The sequence below is a fragment of the Pholis gunnellus genome (genome assembly GCF_910591455.1).
Source record: "Pholis gunnellus genome assembly, chromosome: 6".
Classification (NCBI taxonomy): domain Eukaryota; kingdom Metazoa; phylum Chordata; class Actinopteri; order Perciformes; family Pholidae; genus Pholis; species Pholis gunnellus.
In genome coordinates, this window is record NC_136532.1 from 23354616 (window position 1) to 23369918 (window position 15303).

A 15303-nucleotide genomic window follows, 5' to 3' on the forward strand; every position below is an offset into this window, starting at 1 on the left:
AAGACTAAATGTGACCTAATATTCTCAATAGATCTTAAATAAATACATTAACAACTAGGAAACTCAGATCTCAGTCAAGCGAGTCTGCAACTAACACTGATGTAATGTTTGATCGAATAAAAGCACTTTGCTAGTTAACATGTTGTATCTCGCTTGTTTAACTTGCACACAAACAAAAATACAAGAGCGTGTGGTGGTTTTATGGGGGGTTACACGCTGTACAAACAGTTCATGCATTTGCCCAGAACTTCTGTGAGGCATCTCCAGCACGAGCAGTGTTTAAGTGCTTAACCTTAACTGTTTTCTCCCCCAAGACATAAAGCACAAAGCTCCCCTTAAAAAACACAAATTGCTTTTTTCTGTTTGTTGTGAAACGCAGAAACAATTGGTCTGATTGAAAATGATGGTAGAAAAATGTCCAGGCTCACAGTGGGTGACGTGATGCTTGAAGACTTAAGGATGATACATTTGGATGGCCCCATTCCAAACATACGCCTACAAACTGACTGCTAGAAATTAGACGGTGCTGGCCTACATCAGTGCGTACCAAAGTAGAAACTAGTGGAGGAGGGACTCGCAAGTCACCTCTGAATGCAGAAAACCCTACAGCTGCTGCCCACTAACGCTCTGCCCAATAAGGTGACTGCCCAGTCAACACCTACAGAGAAACACACATTACCCCGGCTAAATGTGTTGACTTCTTATTGTATATCATATTCTTACAAAAGTGTCAGGGCCCTCTGACCTTCACAAACAAAATGTAATTCAAAGATACATATAGCAACCAAGAAGAGGCTCACAATGACCCCAAAGAGACATAAAACTATACAAAGACACGCAAAGAGACCTACTACAGAGCCTCACGCCCACTATGAAGAGAGGCAAAACAACCACAAAATTACACAAAATGACAAAGACAAACAAAGAAGCTGCAAAGACACTCAAAATGACTACAAAGAGACACAAGACGACTACAAATAGATGCAACACGACTACAAAAAAAAGAGACAAAACAACCACACACAAAAACAAAAAAGAGTAAAACAATTACGAGAAGACACAAAACAACTACAAACAGACAACAGAGAGACACAGAAAAACTACAAAGACATTCAAACTGACTACATAGACTCACAATGACTACAACAAGCAGCAAAACAACCAAAGACACAACATGAACACACAGAGCATGACCACACAAAACAACTACTCACGAAAGGGGAAAAACAACCACAAAGACACACAACATGACTATAGGGGGACACAGCGTCACTACAAAGAGACTCAAATCAACTACAAAGACTCAAAACAACTACAAAGAGACTCAAAACAACTACAAAGAGACACAAAACAACCACCAAAGGAGGCAACCAACTAAACAACTATGAATCTGTGTGTCTTTGCAGTGGGGCCTTCTGCATGTCTGTGCCCAATGTCTCATAATTCACACATACGTAAATGTGTCTTGGCATTTTTACTTTACTTTAATGTTTACAGGATTATGGCATGAATGCAACAACATAGCATTACAAAGCATAAAGTAACTGGTGCAAATGAAAGAAGGAGGATGAGTGTGACAGAGAGAAAGAGGGAGAGAGCAGAACAGAAAGAAACTTTTGAAGAGACTTTTCAATCAATACTTCTATTGTCATTTAAGTGTGTCTCCCTTTTTCACAATCTAAGTCTAGTGTAACTCTAGACTCTTAGTCTCGACCCACTGGCCCGGGGACTAGATCTGGCCCACAAAAACGATGTAATTAGGCCCGCCACATGTTCATAGAATTCATTTTTTTAACCATTCTAAAAAAAACACTTCTGGCACAGTTGTCTTTCTTTTTTACATTTAACATTCAGCAAGCAAGCAACTCTGATTTATCACAGTTCACCAGACACCAAAATGACTCGTTCTACGCCTAAAATAGAGGTTGACCTGGAGCACTGCAGCCAGTTCCAAAGGAGGTGGACAACTGATTACATTCTTCATGTTTAATGTGAATTATCTGTCTCCTCTGAAAGGAGAAAGCTGCCGTTCTCAAGAAATACAATCTCAGGTGTTATTAAGGCTTTACTTGACTAAACATGTAGAATTGTACTATAGTAGTTAAGGGAGAGGAAAGAGAAAAGGGGGAGTTTCTAATCTTTACAGAGTATATACTTAAAATGTGTTGTTGAAGAGAAGGTTCTGTTTACACTGAGCACTAAAGAAGCCCGGCTCAGTGAGGACAATGTGGCCAGAAGCCTTCGGGTAATGTGAGCTTAATGCCCCTGATCGAACGTGTAACACCATCCACCAAGCGGCGTCGCCGTCCTAAAACTACAGTCAGAGCAGATTTGGCGAGGCAAACTTTACTCCCTTGCTGAAAACCAGAAGGGACTGAACATACTGTACTGTGGGCAGGTGCACAAGCATAAGCTGCAAGGGCTAGCAGGCTAACAATAGCAAGCCACAAGCTGAAAAGTCTCCCTGTTTTCAACACTTTATTAGTTTTACCTTCTGTCTCTGCCCTTGCGTGCACTGAAGCAGAATCCCTGTGATAATGCTGCTTGTATTTTTTTACACCATCAAGTTACAAAAACAATCAGTGTTTTCTGATCAAAAAGACAAAGCTAGCCTTAAACTGCATGGCTGCATTGGTCGGACAAGGTTGGATCTAGCGATCTCAAACGAAATAAAGTAACAGTATAATTTTAGTGCAGATAGAAAAATATATAAAAACAGTAAATGGCCCCAAATTTACCAAAGTAAGAAAAGTTAAGTGGACAAAATGTATTAAAAAGACCAAATTTCTTTCAATTTAAAACAATAAAATAAAAAAAATAAAAAGGAGGTGGGAGTATACGGGCACTGTAAGCTAAATTGACCTCTTCTCAAATGCTACACTCCCAGTTAATCCAGAGAAACTGAGACACTGAATGAACGTACAGCAGACTTTAACTTCCACACCAGCTTTATCTGCTCTGATAAACTACAGTCAATCACTATCATTCAAGCTTATTCAAGAGCATAACAAAGGGTATTTCAGCAAAGGTTGGTGCAATTTGTGACTTCAACTCCAATAAAAGGCACAACTAAAAGCCATGTAGCTTAAAATGTACACATTTATATGCATGAAGCTGTAGTATACTGTAGAAATTAATAATTTAGCTACCAAACTGGTTTGTATGTTAAAAAGGAACAGTCAATTAGTCAATGCACTAAGCATATTCTTGAAGGGGCCAAAACACATTAAAAAATGTTTTTCATGATCTAATTGCTACTGTGTAGTTCTGGCATACTCAGGCAAAGTTGAATGGCAAGAGAACACACTTGTTTTGGACGGACAAATAAACCATATCAAAGCCGAAACATATCACAATTGTACTACAATTCTTTTGTAATACACTTCCTTAAAATTGGTGGAATTCAGCCACAGCTGGCAGCTGTTTTTAATGAAAAAAAGCGCTATGACCAAACAGCAGAGCTGGTGAACACAGTGCAGAATTCAACAGCCGAAAAACAGAACTAAACATAAATGTGAATATTGGACTTACACACGCAAAGTGGCCAGAAAGACGACTCTCCAAATGAATGATGATGTTGCTCCGTAACTCCTGCACGTGTAAATTAACAACTGTCTGCTAACGTTTTTGCCATGTCAATTCAAAAGAAGAAGAGGCAACAAATGTGACAATCATGCTCTCAATTGGCCACAGGTGTGAAAGAAAGGTAGCGTTTCCTTTTGTGTGCCTTAAAGGAGAGACTTTCTGAGAGTTTCCGCACATCATTCCCCTTCTGCACGACATCAGGACATCATGCAGTTTAATACAGACAAGAGAAGGCTTCAAAGGTGGACTGTTCATCAACCCTTCGAGCGTGGCCACAGGTATACACACTTGTGCCTTTAGACGTGGTCGGACAACACTTTGTATGACCTAGTTTGCTTCAAGCACAATCAACCCTTTAACCTTCTGAGCTACAGTAAACAAAAATACCATGTTTTCCACCTTTGAAGCAAAAAACAACAGCCTATGCCACTTTAAATATACATTATAAACCGTGTCACACTTGAATATAAATGAATATCAACACTTGTTTTGACCTGCCCTCTTTTCTGTTACACAAATTACATAATTGGATCACATGACATGCTCCATCATGTGTCTGCGTCTCTTTAAAAGCCCAAAAAAAAAAAAAAAAAAAAGGCATCGTGCACGTGGATCTTTCCAGTGTATCCAAGGGATACTGCCGACAAATGCATAATCGTATTAATGGAAACCAGTATCAACACTTCATCAGATTGTGGTACAATCTGGGTCCTTAGGTTAATAATGAGAGATGGAAAACAGCGATGTCGTAGAGGAATCTCCCCATACACACAGCACTCGGTGATGATCAGGGGCCGGTTAACGAGGAAGGATTTGCGTGTGTCTGACGTCATTGTGGTCCTCATCATAAACCCCGGGTGGACAACTCATTTGTCGTTAAGGGCAATAAGAGGACTGACGACCTGAAAGCTCTCCAACTCAGAGGATTTGAGGAAGGTTACACGGCTCTCAGGAGTCACTCCTTTGTTGCACTCGTGAATTAACTGTTGAGCGTGTCTCCCTTTGTTCTCATTCATTTCTAATTAGAGTTTCTTTTCTGTTGTTCATAATTCAGTTTATTTAATTTCTACTGAGGAAAAATCCCACGAAACAAAATAATACATGAAGCTGATATGCAGTTCCATCCAGAGCGAGTAGCCCAAGCCATATTACGTATGCTGCATTGGTGCCCAGGTATTGATAAAACGTTATTTTTACAAGGGGAATGTTCCAACAGAAGAATCACAGCCCACAGCAGTACGTGCCTATACCAAAATATCTCACTCTGACCTGAATTCATGTTGCTGTTTCTATTATTTTGACTTGGTGGGCACACACTTAGTACAAATGACCTGATGTCCTAGTGGCATATAAAGCAATTTGCGCATTATTTCTTTCTTAAGCTTATTGTAAAGAGTGCTACAGTACAGCATGGTCAAATCAGTATTAATCCAAAACTTCAACATGGAGCTACAACTTGTGGTTGCAGGTGAACAAGGGAAGTTTCTGCTGCATAAATCGCTGTTACTGCTTCATTTAAAGCTTTCGGACATCAGCAACAAATATCAAAACCATCACAGGATCATGGGGGTCCTGCAGTTAGAAACGGAGGGAGAGATCGATCATAAATGGGACATAAGTTGGGACATTAATAGTCCTGGGGACTCACTATACTTGGAAGTAGAGTGGTGGTACTGGACCATAGGGTCCTGATGACACATTTTTTATGTTAAAATGTCGGCCATCTAATCTGCCCAGAGAATTGTTTGTGTTACTGATGTATATATTTTCCTCCTGAAGTTTTTCTAGTGTTGTTTTTTAATGGGCTGCAACTGCATTTTGTTGTGCATCCCTATGTTGCATAATGACAATAAATGATCCTTGAATCGTAGGAGGTACTGGAGATGTAAAATTTGACAAAATGAATTAAAAAACCGCAGTTCACATCAACTCCGTTTCCAGCTGCAGAACGCATCTGTTTTGAGTAGAACAGCACTTATAAACCCACTGTACCCAGCACCAAACAACAGAGGGACAACACAGCAACCAGCTGGTGAGCGTAACGGAGCTAAAGAGACAGATATCTTATATTTAGTTGATGGAGACCAAAACGGAGCGACGGGAAAGTGAGTATTGGACTTTATATTCATCGAAAGGCCAAAAACATGACTTCAAACTAAACGGATGAATGCTAATGTGCCTCTGAGTCTGTTAGTTGAGTAAAGAGTCAACATTTTGTGTTGTGGGATAATTCTGCCCTCAAGTGACTAAAAACACTGTAAATACAACAGTAAAACAATAAATAATTGCATTAATCTGGATATGCTGTCTATATGCTTTGCCGCATGATCCATTAAACCCGTCATATATGTTGGCTCCAATTTCCAGCTTTCGGTAATATACATAACTTGAGTTCACTTAGCAAATTGCTAGTGTAACTCAATGGAAACACGATTAGCATATTAACAACGTCCAAAAACAACCAGCAGCACATTGTTGACTATTAATGGTATGGGAAATGTTTTTCTAACGTGCAGTAACACAACTTTGTTCCAACAAGTTCATAAAATGGGAACTCATTTTTACGTTGCTTATTCTGCAGAAGCCATGAAAGTGGAATGAACGTGATCAAGAAAAGTTCGTTGTCCACTCTGAAGAACCGTACGTGTACAAAGTGAAGCCAGATGTTCCAGTATTATGGTTTATAACAGATACTACAATACCCTCCGTGCATTATGTTTCCTGCGTCCAATTGAATCGATATAAACAATTGATTCTTCGTCTTCTCTTCTCTTCCTGGCATCACTGCCCTCTGCAGTCACCAGTAATGTGTTCCACATCAATCCTTCATGCTCGGGGCGCATGTCAGTCTGGTACAACAAGTGATACAAACAATACTGCCTACAAACAATGCACTCTACAGCACCAACAGTGGTCAAAGTCTCTGCAGGGACCCTTTAACTGTCACTGCAAATGAACAAGTTTAAAGTACTTGAGGTATTGAAATCACTTCTTTTAAAGGCCAGTATGTTAATATAACTTGTAATGTGCACCATCAGTGTGCACATTAACAAAAACCTTGTCTTTTTGATGTGTATGTAACTTTTCACAATATTGCAAAATAAATTAAACAATTGACGATTTAAGATTGCAAATGTGTACTTGCAAAAAGCCCCAAAAAAAAGGATATATTATCCCGGTGTATCTTTACTTTTAATATATAGATGGCTAGGGATTCATCCAAAAACAATTTGTAAAGTAACAACCATATCCACAAAAAGTTCAGATCATAACCAACCTTAGTTCAAGAAGAATCCATCCACAAAGAAGCTAATAATAACATGTTGCAACATAAAACAATATTTCTGTCATGCTTATGACAAATAATCTAGTACCCACAATGCTTTGCAAGCCATTCAGGGAACATATAGTGAGCATTTATCTTCACACTGTAGCCCTCATTGCTGGCCACACATTTGTACTTAATGTGAGTCCCCTCTCCTGTTGGATTCTGTCCTCCGCCTGTGCAACACTTACAAACTTCACTTAATGGCCCCGGCACAGCATTGAATGGGCCAATATTAACCACTATATGCTTATATATTGTATAACATAGCCTCATACTCCTGTGGGGTTGGGGTTAGTGTGTGGCTCTCACAAGAGGCTTTTTTGTCATGCTATATCTCAATTATATTCCCTCTTGGGGCCTAAAGTGTGTTGACGGTACACAGACAACTCGGTGCTGAGTTTATGGCGACCTTATCGCACTTAATGGTATTTGTTTAAATCTCCCGAGGCATCACCATAACATTCGTACAGGCCCTTAACGCTGTGCTCTGTCTGCAGTGCTCAGTGGTGAGTTTTCTGTGACCTTATCGCACTTTATTGCATTTTTTTTTTATGTCCCGTAGCAGCCTCTCACTGGTGAGGTGTGTGTGTGTGTGGGGGGGCTTCGACTGGTTTAAGTGGTCTAAAAAAAAACGGACGGTCTGGTATCTCGAGCACAACACCGGGATATAATATGGCCATTACGTAACGCAATTTACGGAACACCCCACGGGCCAATTAAACCGGATAACGATATTTTGTAACAATTTCAGCAATCCGCTCCGCCTTTGCGTAACAGCAGGGCCTGGGATGCGCCCGCGAGGACAGATGCGCAGGCTGGCATTGGTAATGGATTGTAAACACGGGCTGCCTATAGGCCTCGGCTGCCTCAGATATTATTCTGATGGAGAAGAGCCACCTTCTCTCCCCGCCACCTGCAGAATGCGCAAGTCTCTAACAGCCCACTGCAGCCCCGTAGCCTCATGATTTATTGCACTGCACAAGACAGATAGCAGCATAGGCTTTAGCGGATATCTTTTTTGCACATTTATGCAATTGGCAACACCGACAAAAGCAGAAAAAGCTGTGTTGAAAAGGTAGAGGAAAAAAATGCATAGTGGCCTAGAAATACATAGCAGACGGTGACAGCCCCCCCGTATTGATTTGAGATGAAGATGCACAGCAGAAATTCAGTCATTCCGCTCAAATGGTGCTTACCTCCAGCGTTCGTATCTCTTTTTGTGTCAAGTCGTTGGATGTGGCACATTTGGTCCGTAAACCCTCCAAACTAGAAATGCTTATGTCTATCATATTTTGCACCAACTCGCACTGCTGCAAGGCTTTCTGCAAACTAAGATGCTGCTCCTCGCTTTTTGTCATCTCCTCGTTCATAGTTTTGCGAGCAGTGGTCGTTATTTCCCCCTTTGCACTTAAAAAAAAAAATTAATTAAAATTTAAAATAACAAAAAAAACAACAACAACAACAAAAATTCAGAAAAGAAACGTGGAGAAGCCCACGGAACAGAGTAACCTGCGAAACGCCATGAACAAAAAAAAAAAAGAAAGAAGATGTTGCAGGTTTACAGACGGGGTTTGAGCCGTGAGAGAGTCGACTCCATTGCAACAACAAATCCTCGTAGTTCCTGCTGTTTCATCAAGGTGTCTCTGTGGTTGGAGGCTAAATCAAACACAATACGAAGATACCGAGCGGGACTACGCGGTTTGCCACAGCATCCATTGGGTGCCCCCTTCGTTTCAAATGGATGTTTAGAAGAAGAACAAAAAAAAAAAAAAAAAAGAGAAGCAGTTCAGCGCATCATAAGCAGACGTATCGGGGGTGGTGGTGGTGGTGGTGGAGGGGGGTGGGGGGGGGAAGCCTGGTGGTTTTAAAGGTGCTGATGTGAGGATTGGATGCAGGTACTCCCTGTCTCCCTTGGCAGCAGCTGCATCCCGGTTCGCTCCCACCACACCGACATGTTTCCTGTCAATCAAACCCACAGCAACAGCAACGGCATCGCATTGCCCAGGCACCGCCGTGAGGGGCCGCTCTCGCGAGATCAGCGGCGCAAGTGCGGTGGGCTCGCTGCTTCAACCGGTCTCAGGGCCTGTAGAGCAGAAATTAAAACACTTTTTTAGGATAATAATTAGATGTTTCATATATAGTCTACAACACAAACACTGCCTTCTAAATCGCATACTTTTTACTTGTAGTACATCCTGCAGCTGCGCTTACAAAGTGTGCACTGTAGCTTGCAGTAGGCCTATGCACTCAATTTAGACATACATACTTATCATAATTTCCCATTTAAACTTGTACCTGTTTGCTCACTTATCCACAGCAGATTGAAGGAAGGATTGTGGGTCAGAACAGCCAGACAAAGTATGCTGGCTTGCATACTGCAACAAACATAGTGCATGTGACATATGTTGGTACGTAAATCCATTCTGGCATACTAAATAGTATGGTAGTACGAGTATTAGAACACTATTTCTATAACAAGCATGAGTTTATCCGTTTTTTTGTCCTCATGACTTTACAGTGATTTTATGTAACTTTTCTTCTTTAATTTATTGATGACATATGCGAAATTTGAAAGTCTCATCATATTTGGATGAATTATAATTTTAACCTTTAGTTTTCTACCTTTTTAGAGATTTGTGTGACTGTTTCTGTTGTTGTCTGTGTGTGTTTGTGTGTGACTGTTGTGTGTCTCTGTTATTACTTTATTCTTCTGTACTCAGGTCTCTCTTGCAAAACAAACCCTGAGCTCAATGAATTTTCAACCTGATTAAAAGAAAGGTTGAACATTTTGTTTCGTACATTAAAAGATATTTATATATTTTGTATTTACATTTAAACATTACATTTATATAAAAACATGCATAACAGACTTTGAAAAAGATAATAACAGTCAGGATTACTTTATTTACAATAATTAAATAAAAAAAATATGAATGTGATTTGAATTAAGGAAATTAGCTGATATTTAATTATCATTCTTAGTTGACATTTTCTGTCTCATTATTAGGTATTTCTTCCCAACTTGAAAGATAATTAGACGATTCTAGACGTAAAAATGTAACCGTAAAATTAAAATATATATTTCTGTAACTCAAAATTATGTTTTTGTTTTTAGACTTTCATCTAAACTATGCTTTTCTTTACTGAAAAATAGGAATTTTTTACAACTTAAGGCTAAGAAAAAATCCTTCAAATCAAACAATGTGAAAGGGAAAAATCCCTCTGGTTGCTCACAACTCGTATCATTAATCTGTTACATGGCGTCAAGACACTGCTTCATTCTAAGAAGTTACAAGCAAAGAAGTTACAAACTACTGCTGTAAGGTATTGGGTTAAAAAAATAAAGTATAATCCAAATGCAGGCTAAACACACTCTGGAAAATATGCAGCTACTTTGCACTTTTTGACACATGTATAGAAATAATAATATTTTATAGCCAACAGAATATTGCTAGAAGAAAACATTGTCCACATAACTGAAAATACATGTAAAGTTAGTAGAGAAAAGCGCTTTATAATTTCATCAAATGGCTCAAAGCAAGATCAGGTACAAATGATCTATAAGGTCATTAGATAAATGAATGTAGGACGTGCTGTATATAGAGACTTTTACTCCCTCATGTCTTGAAGTGGCATTTCCGATGATTTTTATTCCTCAAATTTAAGTAAAATTGGGAAGTGTATGTGCAGAATTGTATGGCCAAGACAAGCCTATACCGACTTTTTTATTGTTGGATCATTCATCATGATAACTAACAGTATCATCTTATACAGGACTTTAAATAATCCTTATGGTTCTGCCAATTTGCTCTTTGGGATGTCTGAACTCTACACAGCAATGTGCAACTATCTGCTAGAGAGATAAATAAATAAAAAACAAACAGCACATTAAGCTGAGTCTCGGTTTAAATCATTTTCATTTGAACAATTATATCAATTTCTTTTCAATATATTCCCCAAATGTACATAGTGGACCAGAAATATGTGCAGAATTGTACACGCTTGTTTAAAACTAGAGATGTGTGACATGTTAGTGTCTTTCTGTAGCCTCACACACGTTTCACATTGGGGCATTCGTGTTGTCACCGAGACCCCGCCCATAGGAGCTGGCAAAGCGATCCGATTGGTTGTACGCCGTGACGTAGGCCGCACGTTTTTGTCGTGGAGCGCGCCAAAGTGCCAAAGTGGAAGTGCTAAAAACTTAACCCAGCGTTGAGCTAAACCCACACAAGTCTACGGGACCCATGGCTTCTACAAATAGAGTGCCGTTACAGGCCAGGAACCTACCGTGGTATGTGGAACGTTGTTGTTTGTCAACAATAGGTTGAATTAATAACTGCTAGCTAGCTAGCTAGCTAACCTAACTTTACCTACCAACGTTATGGATTCTAGAGAGCAGCTCGCCGTACTAACGTTAGCTTTACTTCTATATAATAACGTTGCATTACTCATACGTGTAAAACGACTATTACTATTACTACATCTTAAGCCACGTGAGCTTCTTTTTAATTCTGCATAAATAATAGCTAGTCAGTGCATCCAGCATTGCATGGAAAGTGTTGCAGTGTCTGCTAAGAAACTGTTATAAACAACACGTATTTAATATTTCTCTGCATGCATATTGCAGATATGTATAGATGCCGAATTAAAGAATGGTACCCAAGCATTTTATAGCTCTAATAAGTCAAAACGTATAGCATATATATACCCAAACATATAAGTAATCTGGTTTAAATTTACTAATCCTTCATGAGGTTCTTGTTGTAATTTATACCAGTACACCGAGACATTTTGGGGTTAACAAGTTACTTGAACTTGTACTATTCTTACAGTAACATTTAGCAGTTTGACGTATTTATTATTGATAACATTATTGATGGAAGATGTCTTTGTTCTCCATATTCCAGGGTCGAAAAGTACAGACCACAGAAACTTGATGATCTGATCTCACACAAAGATATTCTGAACACTCGTAAGTATGAGGACTGAAATAATATATATATATATATATATTATTGTCAGTGTTGCTGGTTCTTGTCTTTGTTGTCTCCTTATGTTTTAAATGAATAATACCATTCAAAAGGTCATTTTCAGACTGTTTCCTTGTTTTTACAACTGTTGACTGACTCTCTTCAGTCCAGAAGTTTATCAGTGAGGACAAGCTTCCCCATCTCTTGTTCTATGGCCCCCCTGGAACCGGCAAAACCTCCACCATCCTCGCCTGTGCCAAGCAGCTATACAAGGAGAAGGAGTTCAACTCCATGGTGTTGGAGGTATACTGAACGTTTTTGGTCTATTTGGTCTTCGGTAGTTTACACCACGTGGCTCTTTGATTTGATGACTTGTTTTGATTTGCAGCTAAACGCATCAGACGACAGAGGTATCGATGTGGTGCGAGGTCCCGTTCTGAGTTTTGCCAGCACCCGGACCATCTTCAAGTAAGACTTAAAAAAAACAAATCTATGCTCAATCCATAACTTCACGGGAAATGATTTCACCTGCTGTCTTTTTGTCCGTCGCTCTTGTCCTCCAGGAAGGGCTTCAAGTTGGTGATACTGGACGAGGCCGATGCCATGACCCAGGATGCCCAGAATGCATTGCGGCGAGGTGAGCCATCTGTTCGGCCGGGCGGTGCCCGCTGTGAGCCGCACGGCTCACTGAGCAGCCACACAATTTGCCCACTGGTGAATTACAGCATATCTGCTTGTACACGCTGACATTCACCCCGAAGAGCAAAACCTATCGGAAGATCTGGTTTTTAACTGTTAAACTGGAACACTTTTTACCATTTTTACATAATCATTTACAGACACATGTAGTTTGTTGGTGAAGTAACATAACAGGAACATATAGGAAGGTGTGGATGTTCTCAACAAGAGTTCAGAGAATCAAGTTATATATTTTTCATTTTGAGTTCTTAGATACAACTTTGTATTTTTCCCCTTTTCTTAGTTACATTGATTTCTAACTTGTGTTTCTGCTGCTCTCATCCCTCTCTCTCTGTCTGTCTCTCTGTCTCTCAGTGATTGAGAAGTTCACAGAAAACACTCGGTTCTGTCTGATCGGCAACTACCTGTCCAAGATCATCCCCGCTCTGCAGTCTCGATGCACCAGATTTCGCTTCGGCCCGCTGTCCCCGGACCAGATGATCCCTCGGCTGGAGTATGTTGTCCAGCAGGAGAGGTGAGTGTGTGTGAATGTTTCTTCTCCATCTACTGTTAAAACAATCTGAGGTAGAAGAGATTATTCATGTGTTATTCACAGAAAACTGGTAAAACTTTATCCCAAACTATTTTCACCCTGTGTTGTTATCATGCTGCTGATTTGGGTTTCACAGGAAACATGTCGTTATTTTACAGCACAGAGAGGACAAAACCAAAAGATTTCCCCAAACATAGTTTTCTTACTGTGACTGATGATGAGAATTAAAATGTTGAATTTGTACCATCAGCAAGAAATAATCTTGTTTGTTTGAAAATGCTACATTTATTTTGAATAGATGGAAGAAGCTTTACGTTGATCTGTTGACTGAATGTTTTTGTGGCAGTATTGACATAAATCCAGGAGGAATGAAGGCCGTTGTGACCTTATCGTCAGGCGACATGAGAAGATCGCTCAACATTCTGCAGGTACGACCAGAAGCTCATCTTGACCATCGTGCTTCAATGTGTTGTTGCTTTTTACGTAAAAGTTCAGTGTTTTCATTCATATTGTTTTAAAACAGTTTAAAAACAACACGTTTTACACTTGTTTTTTAATATTTAATCATTGTTGAAGAGTAAAAATGTACCATCTGTATTCCAACTGTGTGATCTCAGAGCACCAACATGGCGTACGGGAAGGTGACAGAGGACACGGTGTACACCTGCACAGGTCACCCCCTCCGCTCAGACATCGCCAACATCCTCGACTGGTCCCTCAACAAAGACTTCACCACAGCGTACAAGCGTATCCTTCAGGACAAGTCACTCTGTAAAATCGTCTGTATTTATGTTCCCTAACTTGTGAAATGTCTACCAGCAAAAGCTAAACATCTTGAAGTTTCTGCAAATTCAGTGCGTTTCTTTCTTTCCACGGATTAAACTTGATCAAAGCTAGCTGTAGCTAAATAATGACATCTACCAGTTGATAACTCTCATTCAAATAGGACGAATAGGCTGATAATTGCAGCAACACATCGATAAATATTACCCATGCCACACGTTTTGCATGATTTCATTGGCTGAATAATTAGTGTTACTGCAACTCTTTAACACCTCATGCACAGAAATCCTTCAGCTGAAGACGTTGAAAGGTTTGGCTCTGAACGACATCCTCACTGAGGTTCATCTGCTCATACACAGAGGTGAGTTGTTATCCATGAGAAAGGGTCATATGTAGTTTAAAACCAGGAAGCTGTTTTTGAATGAGTTTTCCATACAAGAGCAATTACTGGGGGTTACATCCCACCGCACTCTGAGGACGATTCAAGTGTTTAAACATTTTTGTTAGCTCTTTTGGCTTCAGTGGTTGCAAGTTCGTTTGTTTTTTATGCAAGGACCCGTGCATGATGACCAATTTAAAGATATGTGTGTGTGTGTGGTTACATGTTGACGGTCTCATGACGTCTAGTAGAAGAACCTCCAGTTCTTCCATTTTGATTGTTTAAGATGATGAACCTGAGTTTACTTTGTTATTAGCACACGGTCTGTTGGACTTGGAAATGTTTCAGAAGTTAAGTGTTAAGATTATTTTCTTCTCTTTCCAGTGGACTTTCCTCCAGCTATTCGGATTGGTCTGCTCATCAAGTTGGCTGACATCGAGTACGTGAGATCACTTGTGCTTCCTCTCATAAACTAAGATAAAACAGTCACGCTGTAATATCGTAGTGAAGTGTTGCTTTTTGGACTTATCGTGTGTGTCGTCTCCTCAGACACCGGCTCGCCTCAGGAACCAATGAGAAGATCCAGCTGAGCTCCATGGTTGCAGCGTTCCAGGCGGTCAGAGACATGGTGGTCAGCGAGGCCTCCTAGATACTAACCGCTGTACGCCACAACGGAGTTCTGGTCTCTCATGAATGCAAACCAACGGGGAAGAGAAACTTCTTCAAATTCCTTAGTGACTACCATCATTACAATTTTGAAATTGTTGAAATCAGTTGAGTTGAGCTTATTTAGAAAGAAACCCGATGCCCAGAAGTGTCCGCTGCATGATTGCCCACCAGTGCTGATGCACAGCGAAGAAAACCGAACGCTCGCAGCTGTCTGAGTCACTCACATCTGCATACTGAGGGAAGTGGGAGGCAGTCGTTTGTAACTAGTATTAGAACAAGATGATCATTTGGTCACTTAAGATGTGGACTTGGAAAACTGTTAATTTAGTCACCAGTGTAGGATCAATCTGCTGGAAAT

General features: G+C 40.1%; 2 protein-coding genes across 3 annotated transcripts in view; one reads left to right on the forward strand and one right to left on the reverse strand.

The window, feature by feature from the left end:
- The window catches only part of ksr2 (kinase suppressor of ras 2), a gene marked incomplete at both ends in the record, with an annotated part of 81308 nt that extends 73025 nt beyond the window's left edge, over window positions 1–8283 (reverse strand). For both annotated transcript variants that reach the window (XM_079161207.1, XM_079161206.1), the window contains one exon: window positions 8110–8283. In XM_079161207.1, coding sequence (XP_079017333.1) covers window positions 8110–8283 — 174 coding nt within the window. The remainder of the gene's footprint in view (window positions 1–8109) is intronic.
- A 2803-nt stretch (window positions 8284–11086) lies between these two features.
- Window positions 11087–15151, forward strand: rfc5 (replication factor C (activator 1) 5). The gene is made up of 11 exons (XM_079160935.1): window positions 11087–11204; window positions 11821–11885; window positions 12050–12186; window positions 12272–12351; window positions 12447–12520; window positions 12937–13096; window positions 13461–13542; window positions 13732–13861; window positions 14181–14258; window positions 14661–14715; window positions 14826–15151. Exons 1-11 carry the CDS (start codon window positions 11158–11160, stop codon window positions 14923–14925), a joined length of 1008 nt encoding a protein of 335 aa, XP_079017061.1. The 5' UTR covers window positions 11087–11157; the 3' UTR covers window positions 14926–15151.
- Window positions 15152–15303: the final 152 nt, after the last annotated feature.